The following is a 27533-nucleotide window of genomic DNA, read 5'->3' as shown; positions in this document are numbered from 1 at the left end:
CAAGGTTTGACTGCTGAGGAAATAAAGGCATGCTTTATAAGAATTTCACTTTAACACCTCGGAAATTTGCTGGAGTAAATTATGTTGTATTTCATGAATTGTGTCTAATTTAAATTAAACAAACAGGAAGTCTTTCTTAATGTAGATAAGACACCATAAGAGCTTTTCTGTATTCTGTTAATGCCATTTGATGCCCTTCACGATAGGTCTGTTTTTCTCTTTCTTGAGAAGACACACATTACGCACGCACGCACACGCACACACACACACACACACACACACACACACACACACACACACACACACCGCATATTCCACCCCCTTGTACCAATGTCCACGTTTGATTGATGAGGAAATAGATGGCAAATTGCAGTGTCCATCCTGATGGATGACATCATTTGGCCCGATGTGCTGATCACGTATGCCAAACCAGGGGCTCGCTCACCCCTCCACCCTTCCTCCACTCCCCTTTGCTTACAATTGATCAGTGGGAGTTTTGTACACCAGCTTCCTTTGAATTTAATGCATGAGGAGGGAGAGAAGTTGACGTGGCTCTTTACTGCCCGTCCCGGTCCCTCGGCTCCCCTCCCTCCTTTTCCACTCCTCCATCCATCTTTATCTAGAGGGGTCCAAGACATGACAGATCCAGTGGCACTCTGTTTGTTTACCCTCATATGCAGACAATCAGTCTGTGTTAAATGGGCCTTCTGCTTTTAGATGGATTATTGTTTACACAAGTTCAATTATAGGGGGGTGTCTAAATGGAGACTTATTGAAGGGGACATGAAGAAAGATGGGCAGCGATTTTCAGCCCTTGACTTCTTCTGTCAATGTTTGTTCTCGTCATCAAACCAGTGCTGACATTGTCGAGTGTTTCAGTTCTTGTCAGTGTGTTTGCCAAAGAATTTTTTAAATGCCTGTTCAAACAATGATGGTCAGCTTTAAGAGGTAAATATTCAAATTGATCTGTAAAGCCTTGACTTTTACAGGATGATGTGATGCACGTTATAATGTGTAAAATAAGTCTGGAAAAGACCTGTGACTGGGGTGAGAGTGGTTGTCAAATCTCAGGAGAGCCGTGCATATTCCTCAATCAAAATTCCTACACGTGTAAACAGCCTTGCCGAGCCTTGTTCTCCCAGAAGCTTATTTTCTGGAAGCCATCCAAGCGCCACCTCATATTCAAATGGGCTGACAGGTGAAAAAGAGTCAGTGGAGGGGGCGGGGGTGGAGATGTCTTGATTGATGGGCCAATGGCGCGCAGTGGCGTCTGAATTTATGAGCCAGAGCAAATCTGAATATTGAGAACACTGCCATCGTGTCATACTGGACATATTAAGAATTATTTGACAATGCATTATGTTGGAGATCTGTCACGCAAAAAAGATGAGCATGCCCTCCCTGTGCGGCTGAAATTACAACCTGCGGTGCAGTGAGGAGTGGCTCCTACTTTGTCAATTCTCTATGGACCACTGTAGGACCCACTGACCGCAGCCTTCCTCACTTATTCACAGTTAGTAACTGCCAAAATAAATAATAAAGAACATCAGTATGCATGGATTCTGCTGTCGTTTTGTGTCTCCGATTTATATTGTTGACCAGCACCTTAACTTTGCATGTTTTCCCCTATAAACACAACTTTTGAACCTTAGTTATGGCACTGTACAGTCTTGAGTCACTCCACATTTCTTTGAAGAAATCTATTGAAAGATTTGCATGGAAATACAGGGTATAAGTCAAAAAGTTTTTCAATCTAATTTGAAAGTTCACTTTTTTGTATAACCACCTTTATTCTTCAACACAGCCTAAATGCTCTTAGGCAAGCTTTCTTATAATTTCTTTAATTAGACTTCAGGAATAGCTCTCCAGGCCTCTTCAAGGACATTCAAAGCTCTTCTTTGGATGTCTCTTGTTCTGTTTTCTGTCAACGCGATCCCAAACTGGATTCGTCACTCCACAACACCTGTTGCTGCTGATTTTCGGTCCAGTTCTTGTGTGGTATTTGGCATACGTCTGTATTTTCCCTTTGTTTCCCTTGTTTAAGAATGACTCATTGTCAGACAGCCTTCCATTGAGACCATTTCTGATGAGAATCCAATAAACACTAGATGGATCAACTAATGGGCCAGATGTGTCTCTCAGGTCCTTTGTCAGGTCTTTGCTGGAACTTTCCCTCAATTTCTTAAACACATGACCTTCAGATACCGTTCATCTCCTAGTTCATCTCCTATAGATAGTTTTTTTTTTTTTTTTTTTTGGGCCTGTCACCTTTGTCTTCCATATCAATCTATCGATCGATACAAAAGAGGTGGTTCTTTGTTAAGTTGTCTAGAGACAACATTGGCTCATCCCTTGAGTTAGGTGTCTTTTTATGCTCGAATGACTCATAGATCAAAACACATTCTTCTGACAATGGGTAGGTACAAGGACTGGACAGAAAACGAGTGAAAAAACAATCAATTGTTAAAGAAAAAATTTGAACGACTTTCAGAGAACTATTCACCAACACACTTTAAAGAATAACAAGAAAGTTTGTCTCCTTAGAAGCAAAATATGAAGAAATGAGGGGTGGCACAAGGCTTTTGCACAGTATTATAGCAGAGTTCCTATAGGCCTGCACATAGAGGCAAAAAAATGTGTACGTCTTGAGTTACTCCCAATAGGCCACATGCAAACATTTGGTCAGAAACCCATTGTCATTGCATTTTACTCATTCGTACGTTTTTTTTTTCTGGTGTGCAAGGTACAAACAAGAACAAAAAGCACTAAAAGTCTGAATTAGGAGTGAGTTGGGATGGCAGATGGCACATGTTGAGGGACTCCTATTGAATCCTATCAGACAAACCTACAAGGTACAATGACACCCACTTTAAAATACAAAGCCTGCGAGCCCTGGCCACTGTTAGTACACTAGAGCTAGATCGAGTTGATTACAGCAGAAACTGTTATGTGATCAAAATCTAAGAAAAACCTTTCATATTATGATGACTTGTTTACTCCAGTCGATGTTCTCATGAGTTCACAGCCCTCGAATGTACTGTGGTTTACTGTTACATGGAAATTATTTAGCCTGTAAGTACTCCATTCCAAGGGTGTTTCCCTCTGGGACACAACATAGTGCTAACAAATGTCTTCCACCTTGGATCAGGATTGTCCTTCCTGGCTCTGTACTGCAGCTAATCTTAGCTCTAGAGCTGGGCGATAGAACGATAACGATATGTATCGCGATATAACTTTTACTCGATAGAGAAATTAAGCTATCGCGATAGACCTCGCCGCTCTTGTCCTCTTAAAAAAAAAAAAAAGAAAAGAACAGCCAATCCAAACTAAGTAGCGCAGAGCCGAACCAATCACAGCCGCAGCGTCACGTCACGTGACTTGTTACGTACAGCACAAGTGCCAAGCCGCACGTGTGTTTGTTTGGGAAGCAGCCAGTGGGTAATGGAGGAAATGAGTGTGCCGACTAGAAAAATCAACCGAGCGTGACCGAAGAGAAAACAGATGATGGTTCCAACGCCGGAGAGATTGTCGAACGGAAGAGCCATAGAAGTTCCATAGTGTGAAGGTATTTCGGCTATTTCAAGTCTGACAAAAAACAGAGTAGCGTGCACTGTAAATTGTGCCAAAAGCAAGTCTGGAAATACAATAAACTGGTGCATGCGTCACACTGCGCCACATTATTGTTTCGGTGAAATGAATTTCTACAATACTGTTACTGTTAATTGTACTCTCTGCAGTGTTTAAATGCTTACATATACACACAGTTACTGTCCCTCCACACATACGACTCGGTTCTGCTTCTATGCCGCAGCTTTGTTTACTTTTACCCACCGAGGCTTCTAGACTTCTGATTGGCCAACATTTCTGCACGGTTAGGAATCTAGCGCCACCTGCTGCTTTGGCATGTTCATAGCAGCGTTTTCCTTCATTTCTGCCTTTATGTGTGGACGGGATTATTTTTTAAAACGAAAACGGAAAATCTCCGTTTTCAAAAATACCCGTGTACGCGTGGACGTGGACAGTCTCTGACTGGAAGCGCTAATTCATCATTCGGCTTTTGTCAGACTAAAGTAACTGTTAAAACTGTTTGAAAAGCTCAGCTATACAACAAGGAGAGATTGAGAATTTCCTTTTAGTTCTCAGTTTATTTGATATTGACAAAAGTTAGTCAGTTTTGTCTGTTATTCTGTAAAACAAACTAAGATTTATTTTTAGAATTAATATTTTGTTTCTAAGTGGAATTGACAATTTAGTCTGTTTCGTTTGTTCTATTTTGAAACTTAAACGCTTTAGCGGCTGCCTTTTGTGTAGTTTGCAATATTTGCCTTTATTTATCTGAAAAAGTCTCATGTTCCTTAAGTACATCTACCCTGTTGAACTTATTATGGGAAATAAATATTTAAATAAAAACAAGCTGCTGATTATTTCACATTTTACTTGTGAGCAACGGCACATTTAAATCTTACAAATATAGTTATTTGGCTTATATCGTGATAGATATCGTTATCGCCTGAAATGAAAAAAACATATCGTGATATGAAAAAATCTCATATCGCCCAGCTCTACTTAGCTCTCTAAACCACATGTGACCATTTTCTTTTTACCATAAAGGAATCTTCATCTGGTTATACAAGACGCGGCTGCAGTGGTGCAATGCGATCGTGTTCGTGCGCGCGCAGCGTGTAGACGTGTTTGGTTTTCTCATTACAAGGTGTCAAATTGTTTTTTATTTGGTCGTTTAATGAGAGAAATGAACCCCGAGGCTGTGTGTGTCCACTACAGGGGAAAAAATAAAACCTCCTGAGCCGCATCTCACATCGGTTTGTTTTCCCAGGGTTTTTCTCGCTGCTTTGCTCGGACTGAACATGACAAGAGTCCGCTGTAATAACTTCAAGGTTTTAATCGGATATTAATTTAGATGTGAGCCATGTTCCTCCAAATGGTGGAGGAAACAAATCATTGGCCCTTTAATAATAATCAATGCCTATCCCCCCCGCCCAGCACCACCCCTCCATTTTCCCTGTGCATCATCTGGTGAGCTGTTTGTGTGTGTGTATGTGTATATGGTATGGTGTGTGGTGTTTCTAGGTGTACTCTGTGAGCCGTGTTTTTTTTCCTGTGGGGGTCTCTTTGGCTGACCCCGCGACCTCTCTTTCTCTGAGGACAGCCAGCTAAGAACCAAGCAACATATCAAAGAGTGGGGGGGCACAGCCAGGCCACTGGGTTTCTGGCAAAATCATCTCAATAAATAAATATCACAAGACACCGCTGGAGGGAAAAGCTTTGATGTGGGGGGGTTGAGCCCCACTCTCTCTTTCTCTCTCACTCTTTTGCAACCTCAATACAGGCTCTTCTCCTCTGGTGTCTTCTCTCACCGCCAAACCTTCACCACTTGCTCTGACAAAATGGCTCATGTGTGCTCCTCTATACTCATCTCAGCAGCACCAAACGTTCAGGGGCTTGTAGTTTCTCTCTCTGAGGAGGTGAGAGTTGGAGAACAACAGTTTTCTTATCAATAGATGCAGGGCGCTGGACTGGTTATGAGTAGCTGGCACCAAAAAGTGTTCGAGAAAAGCCTTTATTTTCCTCCACGATGTTGAGCCACGCAGGTGAAGTTTGCGCTTTGAAAAGAGGTTTCGGTTCTGTTTTAATCGTTTCCACAAGGCACAATAAGAAAGGAACCGCGCTGTGAATCATCCTTTTGATTTTTTTATGTTGCTACCTGAACAATAAAGCACGCCGTGCCCAATTCTCAGTAAATAAGAAGTGATATACAGCTGCATTGTGATTCCATGAGAGAATAACCCTTTTCTTCCTTAATATGCACCAAAGCTTTATCTGTTATTTCCCTAAAATAAGAGTTCTCAATGGGCCTCTGAAATGTTTTATTAGGCCCACTTTTTAAACCGCTTATCCAGTTGAGGCTTGCATTCCCTGGTAGTCCCCGTACAGGTTAGCCATCAGGGGGGATAACTCAGAGAGACAGCCATTCATACGTACATTCACACCTACAGCTAATTAACCTAAAATGCCTGTTTTTGTCTCCCTTCACTGAACCTGGTTCTGTCAGAGGTTTCTTCCTGTTAAAAGGGAGTTTTTCCTTCCCACTGTTGCCAAGTGTTTGCTCGTTTTCTCTGTTTTGTTGTTATTTATGGTCTTTGCCCGACAATATAAAGTGCCTTGAGCTGACTAATATTGTGATTTGGTGCTATATAAATGAAACTGAATTTAATTTGGGGATGTGAGAGGACGCTGGAGTACCCGAAGTACCCTTGTTTCTGTGAGGGGACGGCGCTAACCACTGTTCCGCCCTGGATCTCGCGATGTGGAGTGATGCATCAGGTGAGAATGAGACGGAGGAAGCTCGGTTAGCGTTAATTTGTTCTTCCATCCATCGTAGCAGACTAAACCTTCCAATTTTTGAAAATATAACTGGTGTCGCGAAATATAACAGCCAGCACGAACAGGACTGAATTGCCGTTCTCTAAATGGACAGATTACAAATGGCAAATAAAAGTTTCAATTTGACGCATCTTTCCGAACTCAGTCATCAGAATCGAGACTAGAGCAGGGCGATATGACCAAAGATATTTATCACGATATACATTTGAAAATTTGCGATAACGATATAACTGACGATATAATTGACACTAGAAAAAATACTTTACAACTCCTCAACTTTATTAGTGCAAAAAAATAAATAAATAAATGTATTTTGCACTTAAACAAGCAGCTTTTATGTGCATTAAAATTATATAAAAAATTTGCAGTGCAAATGCAAATTCCTTGCTGACAGTTTAACCAAAAGGCATTTCCAGTGGAAATTGGCCGACATATCCTCAGCATAACCATGTATAATATCCACAAAACTTAAAAAGAGGTTATACACACACAGTACGGTAAAATTATGTTGAAGCACAGTACGTATCACTCCGCGAGGCTCCTGCCTAATATAGCCGTAATGCTCCGACAATCCATCAAGCGGTGCGGCTTCGTAGCTTAGCAAAGTCGTACTGAAACATTTGACAGATTTTCGAGCGCCGTGTACGACATAAAATCGTTTAGAGGTCAGTAAACACAACCAGAATTCATACATAAGGCACACAGGATTATAAGGGGAACTCCTGATTTTCAGAAAAATCAAAGGATTGATTTCAAGTGTGCCATATTTTCCAAACAACACGGTAATAACGACGGCCCGCTAGCATACGCTACCAAAAATAGTGCTTTTTTGTGTATCTGACGGACGAAAGCCAAACCAGTCCCACACCACTGAAGTTGCAGCATTTTCACAAACCAATTCTGGTTCATCTGTTTCATTCAACGATCCACTTTCGCTCTTCTCATTCTGCATCGCCGGCATGTGCGTATGTAAACAAAGGCACTGCGCATGCGCGTTTTACCCATATTCTATCGCGATATTTCATTTTCTTATCATTGCCCAACATTACACCGGTATCACCGTGAACGGTATGATATAGCCCAGCCCTAATCGAGACTCCTGCTCTTACTTCTTAATCCATACAAATGAACTGTATTCTGTTCTTACGTTTAAGAAGTCACACAACACTTTTGTCACTGTGTTCACTTCTGAAAAACATAATAGCTGAATAAAACGTCCTGATGTAAGTGTCCTAAATTTCTTCAAGGCAGTTGCAACTCTTTTGCTGGCTGTTGCCTCAGTCTGTCACTAGACACAGAATGTGTTTTTTATGGGGTCACCCTTAGGGATGAATCACAATGTCTGTTTTATGGGGGAGTAAATACACACTGGGCAGTATAAACTATTATGTTTCTTCTTTGCAGGATTGCCTCATGCCTGCGTCTCTGCACACACACACACACACACACACGCCGAACTTGAGTGCTGAGCATTGAAAATAGCTGACTGCTCTAACACAAATGCGGTGCACTCTTCAGCAAAAGATGTGAAAAAGTCTGTAATGTCAAACATGGTCTGCAGTGAGTGGTTGAACACAAAGCTGACAGCAGCAGTGTCAGGTATTTTGTGTGATCTAAAATGAAAATACAGCAGTAAAACAAGTGGTCTTGTCGGGTTCTGGTCAGTTTTTTTGTTGGTTTTTTTTCCTTTCTCTTTTTCCTCACGTTGTATTTCTGCGAAGGAACATTCGTCCTCAACAACACCGACATGATTTAATTCTCAAACTCGGTAGTGCTCATCTCTGAATCAGTCTAAAAAATACCAAGCAAAGTTGGAGTTATAACATGATAGTATGACTTTTTTTTTTGCGTATTTGCGTGTAATTAGTAGCTCATGTTTCATGCATTTATATAATCTATCACAGTGAAGTGCACTAAGAGAAAAGTAGAATTAAGAAAATGTCTATTTAGAGTTACAGATGAATTATTGTCATTTGACATATAACAGCTTATTTAAAAATGATCAGGTTGCTGTCTTGGCGCGGTCCTTATCGGTCTCGTGTTCCTGCTATTTTCTCATCTGGTGGTGCAATGAATAAAAGACCACATGACAAGAGGATAACATAACAACGAGGTAAAAGTGGGTGGAGGAGGTGCGAGCGGATCGCCCGGAGGGGGGAAATGTAGGTACATTAAGCTCAGCAATTGGTCAATAATCCCTTCCTCTCACTATTGAGAGGAATGCGGATTTGAGTGTTTGTGTGTGCGCGCTAATACATCGAGCACTATAGGGGTTAAACTGCGTGTCTCTGGGGAGCGTGTTATTGACTGTTGACCAGCCCAAATTAATTTTCAACAAGCCTCTTCAGGGGAACAATGGAGATGGATTACTATTGCAGAGGGAGGGCCTTGTGTGCTTTGGCTTCACTAAGTGGATGTCTGGCCTCTTAATGCGCCTCCACCTCGGCCAAACTTACAATCAGCTGCTTCTGTTGCGAGTCGTCGTGATTGCATCCCGTGTGCGTCCTCTTTAGAGTTGAACATAAAGGTGTGTTGACAGAAGAGCTTCTTTTTCGCCCTAAATAATTTTTTCCGGTGACGCTGAGTGCAGTCATTATTTCCAAAGTCTGATTTAAACGTGCCTGTGTAGTCGATGTGCCTCGGCTGAGGAAGTCAAGCAGCCGAGTTAAACAAGAGGCCTCATTGTTAATTTGAGCATCCTGGCTTATTAATTTGGTTTTGATCTATCGGAGGCGGCTGGGTGTCATCCCATCGCTTGTTTTCCCTCTCCCACTTTGAATGGTACAAGTGACAAAAGGCCTCCCACACACAGTAGCTGGCGCAGTGTGATCACTGCATGCTGAGACACAGGGAGGTGTCAGCACTAATCTCCTTTAAAATGGCTCTCTTGTCTTACATCCGATGCTCACAGCATATCCTCGGCACTGTAATTGTGTCTACTCGATGAGACTTGCCGTCCCACTTTTACGCCACTTTTGTTCCATACAGGGAGCGCGCGCCACTGAAGTTGTGATACATTGCACTTGACTGAGGAGTCGAAATTCAGTGGAATGTTTTTACCTGCTATTCTCAGCCACGTCTTGTGCTTTCTAATCTTCCATCGCTAAAAGAGGTAATAAGAAGTAATATGCAGTACAAAAACACAATCTACTCCCATTGTCAGCCTTGGGATAAAACCAACTTCTTAAGTATATACTCTGGAAAGCTATTGAGACTGTTGAATTTCGCAAGGGTGTAGGAGTGCCTCTTCTCCCGGGCTCATATTCAGGACCTTGCAGGGAGATCCGGAGCGGGATTTGAGGTTTTATTTTAAGGAGCACTCACATTTTTTCCTTGCAACTAAAAAAAGCAGAGAGACTGGTGCCACTTTTAACTGATTAGGGGGATGTTTTATATCCAGTGCACACAGTACATCACTCTCATTGTCATTGTTAAACCGGGGCTCTTATCTCTTCTTTTTTTCTTCCTTTTTTTGTGCACGGTCATTCATAGACTACTTTGTTTTCTGCGCACAGTACAATCAGATTTGAATTGCAGTTCATTTATTGACAAGCCATTGTGAAATCGTGATGCACCTCCATTAGCTCGGTGTGTTTTGTTTCGATAGAACAAAAAGTTTCCCGTTTTAATAGCCGTGCACGGCATCCTCGCGTTAAAGGTCGGCCTCTTTGTTATTAAGCAGGTTACGTCGGGGTTAGCTGAACGGCACTGCCCTCACGGAGACAGGATAAACTGTGGAGGACAGGTAGACGCAAACCACTCTATTAATTCAAAAGTAATCAAGGGAAATGTAACCTGGAATTTCCCCTGGAATTTTCTATTCCCTTATCCCAAAGCGACAGTGTTACTGCTATATTCTCCGAGTATGACAAAAGGCCCACGGCTGAGGCAGTTTTCCCAAGGTCGCTGCCTGTGATGATGAGGAGCGTAGCTGACTTGATACATCTGGACTTCATTACAAGAGACTGGAACATGCACCACTATCATTCTCGCTATATCTGCTAAGGGAGACGGAGCAGACGCAGATTCCAACTTAGCAGGGGTTGTCTTCCATCTTTCCTCATGTTTTAAGGCTTCGCCTTCCGTCTTCCTCTCATTTTCCCTTTTGTTATTCGAATAACTTCATCTTTATCTCTTCGAGCGCCTCTGAAGTGCTGTGTGTTTATGCAAAATCCATGTTTGGCATACTTGTCGAGACTGAAGTGAAGATTGAAGTGCACGTCAGTACTTTAACTTGAAGCCTGCCTTACTTGGATGATTCTCCCCCTTGTTTCCCCTTTCACTTTGCTGAGAAAGTTTCTTCTTCCTCTCCCATGCCTCGTTGTTGCCCCGGAAAAGTCAGAGCTAAGTCAGAGCTCTCCCTGTCTCGCCCCCAGGACAGAGAGCACCTAGCCACATGCCTTGTAGGCTCGCCAGGAGCTCAGCGCCTCTGAACTGACTGATTGCCACTCGGAAAAAAAAAACTCCCACATTGTTGCCGTGCTGCCATTTGCTGCCACACGCACAAACACGAAGCACATCAAAGGAGCATATTCACTTAGCCCCACTCTACATCCTCATCAAGCCATATACCCCATTCCCCGAATGCACCCCTGCACTCCTCCTCCTCTTTCCTTCCCTCCCTCCCTCCTTACTCTGCCTCTCTCTTTACCCATGGTAAATTTTGCAAATTACTTCAAACAGACTAATTTTCATTGCGTATCAGAAGCAGCGCACTGGACCATGTGGCTAAGAGGAAAAATCAATGCGGCCCTAAGTGGGAGATCAAACTCAATATGTAGGTTTGGACTGAGCCATAGTGTCTTTATTACACCGAATAAATCTATCTCGTGTGTGTGTGTGTGTGTGTGTGTGTGTGTGTGTGTGTGTGTGTGTGTGTGTGTGAGAAAAGCCCACATGGGCACAAAGCTGAGGAGGCTTTGTTTGTTTCCTTCGCTTGAGATGTGCATAGAATGAAATGTCCTCTCTGCAAGTAAGCAAATTTTCATTTATCCCGAGCTGCCTTAGTTCTTCGCTCACCTCGTCCAAAAAAGGTGAAGGCTGAGGTACTTGTGCTGTTTTATGCCATGCCTAACGTGGAATCTAAGTTCGGCTTTTCATGTCTAAATATACAATGCACAATGCCACGTGTGACAGCAAACCTCCTCACCTTGGCCATTATCCGTCTCATAAGCTGACAGCTTGCCTTTATGATTTAGTAATTAAAGTTCATGCAAAGAAGTCTAAAGCTGCGCGTGTGTGTCTGCTGTTCCCGTCCTTATCACATCCTGTCCTCGTAGGTATTTATTGAAATAGAAAAAGCTGCTCCTTCCATGCGAATGACACAAGTAACCACATTTCTGCCTTCATTTGATATGTCATTGCTGGACCTTGTACCATATCAAGAAACAACAGGGATCCATTATTGATATCTAGCAGCTAAAGTTGCATCACCTTGAGAGTTCCAAAGGTGAAAAACAGCGTAGCACAACTGGGGTGTTGTTGTTTTTTTTATTTTATTTTTATTATTATTATTATTTCTTTATTTATTTCTGTTTCCCTCTAGTGAGATGTCACTTCAAAAACAACCCGACCAAGGAATGTTATTATGCTGAGAGAATGTCAGCCAGTTACAATAGGCTGCTTAATGAGGTAGTGTGGCAAACTTTCAGGCAGGCCATAATATGAATTATTTGTCATTGGCTCTGTGTGTGTATGTGTGTGTCTTTGGAAAGGGCCCAGTGTAAAGTGGGATGAAGGCAAGCCTTGATGGAGAGATGTGGCACTAGCCTGGGGGCTCGCTCCACTGTGAGGGTAGTTAGCTTACTGCACACCGCCATCATTAGGGACTAGGGCACTTGTGCTTGGGAAGGTGAAACGCAAGCCTGCACTCAGACAGCAGCGAGTACACGTAACACCTGTAAATATGCTGCGCTTCTTCTCGGTCTCGAGGTGTTTCTACTTGAGTCCTCCCCCTTGTAAGAAGCTCTTTGTAACAAACACTCGGGAGAGATCGAGCTGTAAGTAAACTTTAAAAGTCGATTAGGAAATGTAAAAATGGCCTGTATTTATATAGCGCTTTACTAGTCTCTAAGGACCCCAAAGCGCTTTACACATCCAGTCATCCACCCATTCACACACTGGTGATGGCAGCTACATTGTAGCCACAGCCACCCTGGGGCGCGCTGACAGAGGCGAGGCTCCCGGACACTGGCGCCACCGGGCCCTCTGACCACCACCAGTAGGCAATGGGTGAAGTGTCTTGCCCAAGGACACAATGACCGAGACTGTCCAAGCCGGGGCTCGAACCGGCAACCTCAGTCAGTCAAATGCAGATCCGAGAAACTGGACTCGTTGTGTTGTCACTCGTAGATGTGAGGATGCTGTAAAACAACAGAAAGCATAAGATGCATCCAAATCGATTCCTCTGTTGCTGCTCGATTCTGTGACCTTTGGTTTTATCGTTCGATGTCGCAGAATTAATTTTTTTAAAGGAGGATCACAAGATTACGAGAAAGAATTAATTTTTCTCTCTTGGAACTCCCCCGTTTTTTTTCCCCCGTTACAATCTATTTGTTGTGCGATACACACGTGTATCGCACAACAACCTTTATGCATCCAGAGTCTTTGTGATTCAGCTTGGCCTTGCTGCCGGCACACTGTGGGATAGTCCTTTAGGAAAAGCACCAAATCATACCAAATCTTCCCTCATTTGTTGGCCCCTGTTTATTTATTTGATGAAAGAGATTCTTTCATATTGTGAGAGAGAGGAAAAAAATGTCTTGAAATGCTCACCTTTCATGTGCATCATTTTATTCTTCAAGGTCATCGGACAGTTGTCAGTGAATAAAGAGTGGGCTGATTCTTGCTAAACAGTGTGAGGATGGAAGATGATGTTGAGTCTATGCATGACTCAGTGTGTGTTAGGATTTTATGAAAACAAGGTGGTCTCAGCATCAAAAGCTAAAGACATAGACAAAGGATTACTAACTTTTCTCTTTTTTATCAACTTGCTTGTACAAAAAAAGAAAAAAAAATCAACAATGCAGAAAGAGACAGTCAGAATCAGCTTTATTGGCCAAGTATGTGTACACATACCCTACGAGGAATTGGGTTCTTTCTCTCAAACAGCATGTCTAATATAAACAAAAAAAAAATTAGGTTTTTTTTTTCAGTAATTAAACACCTTTTACATCTACCGTTTTTCTTCAGCCCAGTGTTTAAGAATACCAAAAACACTGATAACACGCAGACTGCACTGTAGCACTTCACCTACACTATAGAGTGCAAACTTGTAAGTATTGACCTCACCTCAGGATCCTTTACTTGTTTTTCTTTCGACAGTCCTGCAAAAATCAATAGATTTCAGTTCATCCTCGTGACTTAAATCTAAACTCCATGAGATACGGTCAAGAACGGTACGCGGGGCCACTGGCTCGGTATTCCTATTCCCAAACAATTCCTCAAGTGCTTTTTGAACCTATGAAATTTGATGTCTTTCTTCAGGGAGCAGTATACTCAAGTGCATGAAGAATGAATGAAGGTTTGTTCCTATGCGATGAAGGTCACAACAAGGGCCACAATGCACTGGAATTGGTTTCAATATATTATTTTGAACTAGCTATGCAATTCAGGCTTTTTAATTTTGTATGCCTCTACAGTGTTATGAGAACTCCTTTCAGAGATGGCAGTGGCTCCAAACTAAAGAGCATATTTGAAATGTACGTCTGCACAGGGAAAGTGAACACTGACCCCCCCAGCCCCCTTTTAACTTTGTATTGAACCCAACTGAGATTAAAAAGAGATTATGATCATGAAGTACGACATTCATCCGCTAATATGAAGCTATATGAAAACATGTGCCATTTTAATCTTAATAAAAGAGACTAGTTGTGTATGCTATGCTGCAGCCATATCTGCAACCTTTCAGTTTTGTCTTGTTGCCACAATGAGGGTCAGGGGAATACATCCAAAACAATATGTCTTTGTATGTTGTTTGTTGTAACATAGGGGACATATTTAATGTTTTGCAGTGTTTTCTGATTTGTATGCTTGCCTGCGGCGATGGCCTTCAACATTGTTCCTCCATGCCACACTCACATCAAAACACTTAATTTCTCTACTCAGGTACACAAAGCCTCTCCTCCTTCTCAAAGTGCAATAGAACCATCACAGACACGTCCATGTTATACGTAGCTCGCCGGTTCAGGGTTCAAGGGTATATACTGCACAAATGCATTAAATGTGCAAACATTCAAAGGGAACGAAGAAAAATTCCTGCATTTCCTTGATCGCAAGTGAACCCTTTCTTTTCCAGCTCTTCTTCGCCTGGCTTTCAGTCTGCATTACAGCTTTAGTACTTTTGTGTTGTTTGCTCGGCTATTTTGTATATTCATGGAAACTTGGAATGAATAAGAAATCAGTGGTAAGCTCCTCAGTGTAAGGAGTGGGGAAAAAAACACAATCACGTACAGAGAAACTCTTCCTTGTGAAGTGGTTGTTGATAACTTGAGAATGCCTCGTAAATGAAGACCAACCCTGCCCAAAAAACACTGCATATACTACAGAAACTTTGTACACAGCTTTCCTCACACAGGAACACAACTTCAGTGGAACAGATGAAATCCTGCAGTGGTGATGTTTAATGGATGGTATGGCAAGAAAATGTCTAAAAGCCAATGCAATAAATGACAGCTATGATCAAACCTCTGTAAACCTCTGTATTGAAACTGTGTTGAAATGCTGAATGTGTTCAGGGACCACCCTATGTTAATCTGCATTAATGTCCATTAATACTTCATTGTGGAGCACACATCCAGCCCCAGTATAACGTACTTTTGTCACCAAGAAAAAGTCTTTTTTTAATGTTCTTCTACATGTCAGTGATTCTGCAGCTCCAGAGGTCCCACTGCCCTCAGCTCATCCTGAACTCTGGCCTCCATGTTAAACAGAGGCTAGGGAATGGAAAATTTCCCTATGGGAATAAGAGAAGTTTCACCTTATCATTAATTTAGCACAAGAGGTCCATTTGCATGAGACACAAATGACTGAATGTGTTCAGGCAATGTGGGAAAAGGAGATTCTTCTTATGAAGTGTTAAGATTGGAGCACAGTAGTTCTTGCCTTTCTTACCAGACTACTTCTGCAGTCCTCTCACACATTTGTGCTGTCCTGTACTTTTTAAACGTATGCACAAAGTACTCTACTTTCAACTCTGTTCGATACTTGAAATAAAAAAGCATAGTTGGTAACGCAGGCAGGAATACAGAGAAGCTTGGAGTTAAATGGTAATAGAACGTGAACCTAGATCAGTGTCAGCTGCTCAAATCTGTAGTGTCCATATACTGAGCAATAATAACTGATTAACTTAGCCTGGGATTAATGAAAGGTCCTGAACACTAGAAGAATATCCTCTTATCTGTTTGAATGCATGAACTTGTACAGATGTGTCATTTCTTTCCCCTTAAGCAGCAGCTGTTGTGTCTGGGTTGCAGTCTGGTCAGTATTAAATCTTGGATACGAGGGAGAGCTACCCTGACCTCTCTGTGCAAAGAGTTCAAGGCAAAATCAGATTTTCTTTTAAAATTATTCTGAAAAATGGGAACAAATATTATTAGAAATATGCACTGGTAAACACATTGCAGGTAAGGGAGACACGACAGAGTGCATAATTATTATTATTACCTTTAGCAGCTTATAGTAGCAGCCTTACAAACATCTAGAAAATGCTAAACATACAACATAAAATACAAAATATATAGCATAATACAGAATTTACACACACATGTAATGCAAATCTTTAGCACTGTCTAACACAGGGTTGTCCAACATAAGGCCCGGGGTTCTAAAATTGGCCAGGCAAAGACTACAGTCCGGCCCACTAAATGGCTGTGAGGATGTAGATTTTGAACTTTAAACGTTTAAAACTTTGAACATTTGTGCTAAAAATTGTTTAAAAAAAAAAAAAAGAAAGGAAAAAAACCCCCAAAACATTACATTTAAAACTACAGGAAACTTTCCTGTCATTTTACTCATTGTTCATGTAGAACAAAGACTTTTTTTTCTTACCTCTGGGATGAAATGTTTAGTTAAACATCTTCACACTGACAGAAACGTGAGTTTCACTGGTCCGGTCCACGTAAGATTAAAGTGGGCTGTATGTGGCCCTCATTGTAAAGAGTTTGACATCTGTGCTCTAAAACATCCACTGGTATCCTTCATTACATTCTTTCCTATGCTTTTAAATCCACCAGTAGATGCAGGTATCTGTCAGGACTGTAAGCACATCGAAAAGCGATCACATAGCGGAGCATTACTGTTAGTAGTGGGACAGAGAAGGGTTCAAAGGTTAGTTGGAAGTTGACCTTTGTAGAGAAAAATAAACCAGTGCTGTTTTTTGTGATTGGTCACTGATGAGCCCATCAAATCATAATATCCAGCTCTAAACATGTTTTATCTTGTTTTCTGATTGCGCACGATGTACTGCCCTGCAAACAACGAGTATAAAGATGGCTTATAATTTAAAAGAAAAAAAAAAAGACTTGTTATAGGAGGAGCGGTTCAAATTATCTAAGTGATGTTACTCCTTCTCACTATGAAAAGTTTTGCAGAAGTTAATCACAACTGTTTTAGTAGAATACGAAACACCTCTGTTATTTTGTATAGCAAATAATAATAATAAAAAAACAAGTAGCCCCCCAAAAAACACGCTTGGATGTATATTTCCATTTTATGATTACGACATGATGATTCTCGAGATTTTATTTGAATAAAATGCTACATTTTTTGGCAGATTTCCTTATAAGACCCCCATCCTGAGACGCTGGGTTCGGGGATTTTCAGAATAAAAGCGAAACACAGATGCGCACATACTAAGTTGCTTTTATTAATACAGAACTGCATGCTACAGAGACTGTACAGCATAAACATTTATTCATTACAAAAAACATGGTTTTAGAACCATTTAAAATAACAGGAAAAAACAAACAAAAAAATATAAGAGCATAAAATAGAACAGGAACATCACAGCCGTTAAGGAAACATTCAAACTATTTATCATTAGCATCTTAATAAACCAGAGAAGAAATCGACAGATTACAGTCGCGTCATGTCAACTACAATGGCACCGAGTGGATGATTCTCTTGTAGCTTTTTTTACAGCCTCTTGCAACATCAACATGCCTATTTTTTCTATCTACCTATATGTAGTAGTGTACTTAAAAGTGGCAGTTTGTGTATTTTTTTGTATTTAATAGTTTTTTTATGAACTTCCTAATATACATAATTTGGCCCTGGTGGGTTTATACAGTATGATGTCCGTCTTTTTATTAAGTTTAAATTTTAATATTTGACAATTTGCTACCAAACACATTTGTTATAGCAACATTTATACTACATACATAGCAATCTATGTAACGTCACAGCAAAAAATGGTATCGAAATTAAAAAAACAAAACAAACAAACAACAACAAAACAAAACAAAACAAAAAGAGATCCCTACAGCATGGTTGGGGTGGGGGCAGAGGAAAAATTATCACAAAATTTTGGCACGGAAAATCTGTACACGAATCTACAGTCCGAGAGATGTGACTGTGCAATAAAAAAGAAGGGCATCTGACACTTTTCCAACTACTGAACACGCGGTACCCACTGTCTCGTGTTTCAAGTTTTCTTTTCTTCTTTTTTTTTTCCTGTAAAATGGCTTATAGACGCATTTCTTGAAATGAAGTTGTGCATACATCTGTTGATGAGATCTACACAGTACACTGAGCGGAATCCAGGTTTTTCGGAGAGGAAAGATAACAAAAAGATTTGCCTTTTTAAAACCTCCTTGTAAAAATGGATCGTTCGTATAGTTGCTTACCTTAAGAAAAAATATTTGTACAATGTATTCAGAAAGAAAAAAAAGAGACACATACAAGATACAACAAGCAATCTCTAAAGCAATAAATACTACTGGTCCTAGCGTTGTGACATTTTGAATTTAATAACCCACAACCCTCCCACCCGACCTCCCCTCAAGCCCACCCAAACTTGCCTGACTCCACCCCAAAGGTAAACTACAAAGAAAAAAAAGACAACGCAGTGGAAGAATGCATATTTAACACAGTAATCCCCTCCCGCCCCGTTATTCTGTACATTTAAACAAGAACAAGTAACATCACAATTAAAGTTGTTCCTCAGAGAGGTGTCACCGCTAGCCTCATGCCCTCCAAGAGTTTTGAACAGATGTCGAATGATTGGTTCGCAAGCTCGTATTTAATACAAATAAAGAAGGAGAACCAACTCTTTCAAGAAAAGGGCTCGTTGAATAATCTAGCCTACCTTTTTTATATCCGTCTTTTTAAACATTTGGATGCTGAACTAGATAATTTCTGTTTTGCGCTGTTTTAAAACTACAAAAAAGACAAAAACAAAATTCATAAAAATTTTGGCAGATTCACAAAGCTATACTACAGCTCATTGTATCATTTCTTTATAATAATTAGATTTGTCTGATAATGACGGGTCAAATATTGACCAATGAACTTTAATAAAAACATAACCTAAAATTCCAAAGCCTTATGGCACAGAAACAGAAAGAGAAAAGAACCGAGGGCGAGTGAAACGGAGCAGAGAGAGGGCCTAGAAAGATGTTTGTGTGAGTGTGTGTGTGTGCAGAGCTAAAAAAAACAAACGGAGGAGGAGAATAGGATAGACTATTCTATAGACTTGGTCACTAGCGACAGAGGCTGTGGGGCTGTGGAGGGGAGGAGCGAGTGGGAATGACACAGCGATGCCGAGGGCCGGGCCATCGAGGACGCCACAGAGGAGCCCGGCTGCCGCGAGGACGAGACGTCACGGTGCTCCAGAGCTCCGTTGTGGGAGGAGGCGGCGGGCGTTTTGCTAGCTGCTGCGGCAGAGTTTTCCAGCTGAACCAAAGATGGCGGTGGAGGCCCAGCCAGGAGGTGCGGGTGGTGGAGTGGCTGGTGGGCCGGTTTCATAGTCAGTGAGAGAGGTTGCATTTGTTCAGTCTGAGATTTGGACTCTTTTGAGGAGGGGGAAGGAACCACTGAGGAGGGGGAGGATGGGGGGGAGTCTAGTAAGCTTCCGTCCGTAGAGGGAGGACTGGCACAGCTGCCTTCACCTTGGATGTAGCGAATGCACTTTTTTTTTCTCCTAAAGGACAAGGTGAGAGAAAGAGAGCGTCTCTCAGTGTCACAGCTTCACACTGAATATCATCTTAGCACTGTTGCTGACTTAAATGCACCTTTCCCTTCAGAAATTTGTGGGGAGAGGGTTTATTAAAAAGAAACAATACTCGATGGATAACGTTTGGAGGTGCATTTAAGCAACTTTGTAAAGGAGGAAGGTGGTAGAAATGATAGTCAGTTTCTAAGTCATTAGGCAGGACAGACACTGAAGAAAGATCGCCTGGACAGGAAGCAGAAAGGGAATGAGAAGCACGCACACAGAGATGAGGACGATGAAGAATGAAAGAGATGAGCTGTGGTCGCGTTTGCTCTCCTAACGCTCTGCTGTTCTTACAGGAAGAACTGCAGCCTGTTGTCTCTAACACAACTGTTACTGGACCCAGCTCACTGCTCTACTTCTATCAGACTCTACTCTCTCTCTCTTCTCCTGAGGGAACAGAGTTTGGATATGAGGCGAAAAAGTCAACAGGATCCAAACTGCCCTGCATCTGCCCCACAGACACAAGTGTGTGTGTGTGTGTGTGTGTGTGTGTGTGTGTGTGTGTGTGTGTGTGTGTGCGCATGAGGGGGGTCAAAGCACCATGTTTGCATTCCTGCCTGGGGTTGGGACCCTCCCCCTGCCTGCCGCGTCCCGAGGCCAGGCCCGTTGCGCTCGCAGAACCCGGTGAACGAAACACAGAAGGGAGGGGGGGTGATCAGGAGAGCAGGGGATTGTTGCATTTTTCTGTGGTGACTCTGCTCTGAAGGCTGTGCTTCAGATTTGGTTAAGGGGGAATCTCTGCCCACCTCATCTTTACCCTGACCCTGACAGTGACCCCTTTCTCTCTCAGCTCTCTATTTTATCACAAGAATGCCCGAAGGCCGCGGAGTACCAGTATTTAAGACTTACAGGGATGTCGAGTAAGAAAAAATAAATAAAAATAGACCAAAAACTGAGCCTTTTGGAACATGTAACGCTGACTTACTGTTTAATTAAACCTTTATTTCTGTTAACTCTGATCTACATAAATGCAAACGGAGAGCAGATCACTGAGGATGAAAAGAAGGAAGGACATCGACAGATTACATATAAAAGCCCACAATCGCATGCTGGGTGGGGGGGAAAAAAGGCATGCATTTCTGATGAAGTCAACACAGTGCAAGCACACAACACCAGGACAGCAGAAAAGAGTGAGGATGAGGCTGTTAAGTACATCCTGTGCCGATACTGTAGCTTTTTTGGACGGCGCGGCGCATCGATCGGGCGTAAAAAGGTATCGTTTTGCTACTACATGCGCGCCCCGCTCTCGATAACTGTCTGTCAAACTGCAACAAATGAGCTAATATCCATTTTTTAACAGACATATTGATTTATGGTATGTGCCCGTGTATGATATTGATTTCTCTGTCTCGGGGGAAATTATAGCAGATGCATCTTTTAGGAAATGGAGCCCAGAGAGAACTTTTAACCTCTCTGCTCTTAAAATGAAGGCTGATTTACTGCACTTTTCAGTCTCCTGATCTCATGATGTGCTATTATTAGAAATAAAGCCATGTTTCTGATAATGTGTGTGTCAGCTGTAAAGGAAGGGGCCAGCTGGAAGCTAACGGTTACAGAAAAAACAGAAAAATGACCTTTTGGTGTTCATCTTGCTACAAAATTTTGGCTTTTTTTTTTAAGCTCATCTGTGTTTTAGAAACAGTGAAAATGAAACATTAAACAGACAATGTGCTGCGATGAAATGTGTAGAGAAAGAGTGGGGCAAGATGTGGTGCAAGCCAGACACAAAGAAGGGTATTACTTAGCAGAAACAAATACCTACCATGAAAATATTCCCAATTCAAAGACTGCTTGTGTCAGAACAGAAAGACAACAGGTAGGGACTAAGTAAGGGTTATCGAAGAGGAGTTTGGAGGAAGAAGAGGTGGAGAAGGAGGAGGAAGAGGGCACAGAAAAGAGTGTCACTGAGCAGGCCCTCAGAGAAAGCAGGGCTAAATTTGTAAGCATCACAGTGTTATTCAAAAAGAGTGCCAATTAGGACATACATGACATTTAGGATGGGAGGGAATTATCCACTGCCTGGAGAGAAAATGGATTTCAATCGTAGCAGCTTAGACGGTCAGAAATGTTCTGCTAAATCACATTAGGAGCCATGATCTTTCAACATGTGTTTGGATAAAATATTTGGAAGTCTTATTTAGAAATCCATTTTCTGACACTTGGCTTGAACTGACTTTAGAGGAGTAGGAAACTTCTCAGTTAGGAAAAGGGGAGCTGAGAAGTTTTCCATCTGTTACCACAGTGATGGAAACGTGTTTTTAGCAAGACATCTGAGCCAGTAATCAAGGAGAAGATGCTCATTGTGGATGTCTTTCCTCCCATTGCTACTACAGGAGTTATACCTGCATGGTTTGCACCATAAACTCAGCTGGTCAAGCCCGAACAAGGCACGACACTTCTTTGGGGTATTTGCATCTGTTAGCCAAAGAGGTAGACACAAACACACACACAGAGACAAAAAGGAAAAAAAAAGAAAGAAAAAAGAAAATGGACACGTCATTGCACAGACAAAAACATGTAGCCAGGGCTTAGATTTAGGCTGGCAACACTGGGATGTCCTCCATATTGACCAAGCCATCAGGCTCCAGAACCTCCAAGCCCCGACCTGCCAGTTTAGGACTTCTGATTAATCTCAGTAAGGCTCATTGTAACTGTGCATCCTGCAACTTTGCAACTTGAACACATACACACAGACACCACTCATACAAGCACTCGTACGCAAAACCTTTTTCCCCAAACAGGAGGTAAAAAATCAAATAGGGTGAACCCAGAGATAGACCGGCAGGGTGTGGCTGGAGGAAGCTGAGAGGTCATAATAGCCTGGCGGGACAGACGGGGGAGGGAAGCGAAGAGAAAGGAAAAGCAGCAGCATAAAAGAGAGGAGGAAGTCCCAGCGTAGAGTGACCCAGCCTTCACCTGGCCCTGGCCAGTGCAAGCACACACCATACACACCTGCACGGGCCACACCAGTTATTCTGTTGGTCGAGCCCAAAGCGCGCTCGACACTTCTTAGGAGCGCTCAGGTCTGATGCCGCAACAAGGAAGGGAAGCCAGCAGAGAGGAGCAATAGAACCAAAACCAATAAAAAAAAAATAAGGAACAGAAATTAAAAAGAGGAGAGAAATAAGGAGAAAAAACAGTGAATCTATGAAGCTTGGCAGTGGCTCATTTTGCAAGAAATCAAAACCCCGCACCCAAAAGAAAAAGAAAAAATAATTCCCCTTAAAGCCATTATCAAGTGTGCCTTTAAAGATAGGGCTGAACTCGATTAGTAAGTTTCAAACACAAGTAAAAATCAAAATGCATGCAAATTATCCAATCGGGATGTTAACAGTGGAAACCTTTCAGTAGCATAATCTAAATTCTGGCTGGAGTTAAAGCTGAAGATAAAGACCGATTTGGCTGAGAGGGGTATAAATGGAGCAAATGCAGGTTGGATTAATTTACGGTTAGATGCTATCAGCGCACTACGGTTTCAAAGAGACGAGGTCAAGGTGGCAGAACTAGGAAGAAGTAGCAGATTGCTGGAGCAGCACAGTCGTGAGTTAGCCCTAGCCAGGGGAAGGATTAAAAAGGCTGGAATCTGGAGAGGGAATCTACTCTTTAGACCTGGCATCAAACAGTTGATTATTTTCCATCAGCATTGGCGGTCTGTTGCGGAACAGCTGCCAGTCACTTGCTAGCTCTACCCAGTAATCAAGTCATTATCAGAAATAGAGCTGAGTGACAGCAAAACGCTGTTGTGGAAGCGTTTGAGTCCAGGCTTTGTCTGAGCAGAGACTTATTCGACAGAGGCTGGGCCAAACTCATGCTGGCCTATAGGAAAGGCAAAAGTGCAGCTACTGAAGCATATAGATTAAGGAGGTTTACCCTGACATTACAGCCTTCAGGTCATACTTCATAATGATAATCTAGCTTTATATATAAATATATATATATATATATATCACCAGGTCCTCAAGCATACTGCATAGTAATTTGAGCTAAATAGCAACAGTAAATGAGTGTAAAATGAATTAAATATAAGCTACCCTGAAGTCAAATAAACAATGGCAACATTTTTGAAGAAAAGAAAGCAGCAAACAAAGCAAAAAGAGCATATTTCAAAATATAGGATTTAAGCTTAAACCTGCCTCACTGCACATTTATGAATGGATAGATATAGATATATAAATGTATACATAATTTTAAAAGGAAGGAAAATAAAACAGTTAGTGATTTAATACTCAAAATGACATTAGCACCTGTAATCGGAGGGAGTGAAAGGCAAGGGTTTGGAAAATATTCTCTGCGTTCTGGAAAAAAAAAAGAACAGATAGAGAGGCCTTCAAGAAGAAATCCGTCACCAAAACGAGCGCAAAATACATAAGAACAAGTCGTCATTGCTCCTTACATCATCAGAATTAAAACGCATAATGAATGAATGAATGAAAATCACAGGTTTAGCAAACCTCCTTAATTTTTAAGATATAGGTGATTTATTTTGTTTTTTCCTCAAGTTGGTATAAAAGCATGCAAGGAAGCAGGCGATGGGAAGGGGAGGTAGGCCCAACAAGCACACGCATGCACAGTCACGCAAACACGCACGCGGTACAGTCGTGCAGTCCGTCTGCAGGGCACAGGCAAGTAAATATAAAACACGCACACAACACTGTCAAAGTTAATGGCTCTCACGATGCTTAAACCTCACATTCTCGTAACATATCACAATACCAGAAGGCTAAGGGCCAGGGGAGGGGAGGGGGGGTGAGAAGGACTGTGGGGGGTCATGCATATTCAGTCGCTATTAGCTAGGGAGAGCAAGGGAAACTGGAAAAAGGAGGGAGGGGTGGGGTTTACAAGCAATTCTACTATTTAAATATTGCATTGGGTAGCAACTATACCAAAAAAATAAAGAGAGAAAAAGCCAGGCAATATAACTCACATACACACACAATAAAAAAAACTAAAAAAAACATAACACAAAAAAACCAGCTACACTTTTATCTTGCAAGATGTCACATCTGCCTGACACATGATGGGGCTCTTCTAATATGAGAGATAATTGCAGCTCACTTACCATTGCTCTCTGCTTGCTGCTTTTCCCTTTTTCTCTTCTTCCTTTTCCCCTGTTGGTTAGCCGCCAAAAAATAGAAAGAAAAAAATAGACACAGACAGGAACCTTAGTTATTATATTGCAGAATGCCCAAAACATGAAACAGAGAATAGCACTCATCTTCGTGTTTACTTATTTATTCATTCATTCTTTCTCTGCCTTTTTTCTGTCTTTGCCCTCCGGTTTGCAGCAGCCACTGCAGGCCAAGACCAGAATTCTCCCTCCTCTCTCTCCCTATTTTTTGGCTCTTTTCTTCTTGTTCTCTAATCTTTTGTTTCATTTTCCTCTGTTTTGTGAATGCCTAGGCATCTCGACGCACTTCTTATTTGGAAGACGGATTTCTCAAGGCTGCTGTTGGGCGACTGCAGAGGTCAGACTGATCCCAAGATGAGAATCAGGTATGCGTGGGTCAGAGCGAACTATCCAGGCTACAAAACATTTCACACTTTAAAATCTCAGCTTTAATTTGAGTAGTTTTACAATGACATAGCAAGAGCTATGTGGGATATACTGCACTTCTTGGGCAGCTATGTGTTGCTCACGTGGCTCAAAGCTCACTGAGCATTACCGAGCATTGTAGTTCAAGGTGGTTTGCGGTATCCATGTAAAGTGGCATTTAAGGTACTTGTCTTTCCAAAATCACATGTGTATATTTTGAAAACCCATGTGCACAGAGGTAAAACTCGCCAACAACCAACTACGACTCTTTCAGATTGGAGGACTAATTTATAGCCCCTATTAGACAAGCAGGTGTGAATGAGCACCCTGGTCACGTTTTTATGAGGTAAGATTTACTTGCTCACGAACTTTAAATGTCAGCAAGTAATGTTTGAATGCCGAGGATGCTTTCCAGGATGTACCCGCCAGCAATCATGATGTCGAACCCCTCGGTAATCCACAAAAACACATGCAAAAAGAAACAGGTTGAGTTGTGCAACCAAGTTCTGTGGAATAATGACAAAATATCAACCTGGCCAGTGGCATTTACTGATGATTTCACTGCAGATAGAAGCAACTCGAAGTATACAAAAGCATTTAGTGTGGTAGGATTCTCCGAAATGCCTCTAAACCCGTTCAGAATGGCAAACCTAAACATTTACCCAAAGCAACCCCAGAGCAATTCAGGGGGAAGAAGTTAAACACCCTGGAACGGCCAGGTCAGTAATCTGATCTTAATCACATTGGGCTTAATTCCACTTTCTGAAGACTGGAAAGGCAAAGAGGCATGGCAGCAGTCATGAGGTGAAGGCTGCAGCAGTAAAGGGCAGGGAGAGCACCACCAGGGAAGCTACAAAGCATCTGCTGATGACTATGGACCAGGGACCTCGGGCATTTACAGACTGCACAATATTTTAAATATAATGTAGTTTGACTTCACATATGTCTGTAAATGACCTTTGTTCCCTGGGGGAGGGGGGGGGGGCTGTGTTCTAAATGCTTTCTATACTGATAAACCCACTCAAATTAATACTAAGACTTGGTACTTTGCATCCTTTATTTATTCCTTACTGGACTGTCATTATCTGTAGCATGATAAGGTGGATTTAAGACCAGAGCATTTTTGTCCTAGATCTACATGAACAGATTTTGATCTGTGGGGCAAAGAAAGGAAAAAAAAAAGCAAAAATAAATGGCCTTGAATATGTGACCTAGCGAAAAGGGGGGAAAGAAGAGGCTAATACGACTTGTAAACTTAAAAACTTACATAGTTGTCTCGTGCTGACCAGCCTGGGTACAGCTGCATGTGGAGCTGTCGTTCTTTCCTGGCCAGCTCGTAGTACTTGGCCTGCTCCTCCCGCGATAGGGCGTGCCACTGCAAAATGAGAAACCAGGCACAGAAAGAAGAGATTTTCACCCAGAACAGAGATAAAAATAGAAGAATGTGTGCATGTTGTGTACTTTCTGTAAATCCCAAAGTATGTCATCATTAACTACGACTCTTTTCTTCCATCCCATTAGGCCCTTTACAGCCATGTTGTGATTGAAATCAGCATGGCTGAATGTCTTGTGCGAATAAGCTGGTAGGACTTACCCTTCGCCCCAGGATCTGGTTGATGGCAGCACTTTCCTTGAGTGTGCACTCAGCCACCACTTTGGCCCGCATCTCCTTCATATAGAGCATGAAGGCATTCAGAGGTTTCTTTATGTGGACCTCTTTCTTTTTCTCTTCTACCTTTTTACCGTCTGTCTGTTTCCTGTGATGGGGCAGAGAGCAGTGAGATGAGCAGAGTCTATCTCCAAGTGGTCACCAAAAGTCAGTAATAGGAGAAAGTTTACTCACGAGCTGTCGAGAGAGCTGATGTCACTGTGCGAGGATTCCTGCTTGACGTTGGGTGTTACGATGGCTGGGTGAGGGATGCCCGTGGTGTGCAAACTGTGGTGAGGGGGCACCATGTGTGGGGGGAACCTAGAGGACAGAAGACTGTGTAAATCGTCAGAATGAACACAGGTGAAATGAGAAGATGGAGCACATGTACACACAAGACTACACGTCAAAGCACATCATGTATTTTCAGTTTCTTTCACAGAAATGGAATTGACCCTTAGCCACACTAAATACAAACATTCACATGAAAATTTCCTAAGTATTAATAAACATTTATAGACTTATCTACTCAAAATGACAGTTTACTCAGTCACTAAAGCTTAAAAAATAGTAAAAAGGTCATTTTCTGTTGCTTAATTACTACAAATCCACACTACACCCAGTCCATTTTTTTGATGGGATACTGGATCCTTTATATGGTAGCTTTATCATGCGTCTCTAACTACTGGGACAAACATGAAAAAAAATAAACATCGTGCTGAATTCAGTAAGACATA

General features: G+C 41.9%; 1 protein-coding gene and 1 long non-coding RNA gene across 22 annotated transcripts in view; one reads left to right on the top strand and one right to left on the bottom strand.

Annotated features, from left to right (window-relative positions):
* Window positions 1-27533, top strand: part of LOC309713545 — a 44834-nt gene that overhangs the window by 15134 nt on the left and 2167 nt on the right. Inside the window, exons 1-2 of one of the 2 annotated variants that reach the window (XR_014278604.1) lie at window positions 3203-3565; window positions 25016-25108. This is a non-coding gene — a long non-coding RNA (uncharacterized lncRNA). Of the gene's footprint in view, window positions 1-3202; window positions 3566-25015; window positions 25109-27533 lie in introns of those variants that run through there. The other variant, XR_014278603.1, reaches the window with a different exon arrangement.
* The window catches only part of tcf7l2 (transcription factor 7 like 2), a 107862-nt gene continuing 97571 nt past the window's right edge, over window positions 17243-27533 (bottom strand). For 6 of the 20 annotated variants that reach the window (XM_082545243.1, XM_082545244.1, XM_082545231.1 and 3 more), the window contains 7 exons: window positions 26992-27132; window positions 26743-26905; window positions 26416-26523; window positions 24675-24738; window positions 23860-23910; window positions 21958-22030; window positions 17243-19540 (listed from right to left, as the gene is read on the bottom strand). In XM_082545243.1, the coding sequence (XP_082401369.1) occupies window positions 19081-19540; window positions 21958-22030; window positions 23860-23910; window positions 24675-24738; window positions 26416-26523; window positions 26743-26905; window positions 26992-27132 (1060 nt within the window). In that variant the 3' untranslated portion in view covers window positions 17243-19080. Of the gene's footprint in view, window positions 19541-21957; window positions 22031-22567; window positions 22641-23859; window positions 23911-24674; window positions 24739-26415; window positions 26524-26742; window positions 26906-26991; window positions 27133-27533 lie in introns of all 20 variants that reach the window. The other 14 variants (XM_082545246.1, XM_082545236.1, XM_082545248.1 and 11 more) reach the window with 10 other exon arrangements.

This window comes from Aulonocara stuartgranti (assembly GCF_965226115.1).
Source record: "Aulonocara stuartgranti genome assembly, chromosome: 8".
NCBI lineage: Eukaryota > Metazoa > Chordata > Actinopteri > Cichliformes > Cichlidae > Aulonocara > Aulonocara stuartgranti.
This window is presented reverse-complemented; position numbering and strand designations above follow the sequence as displayed.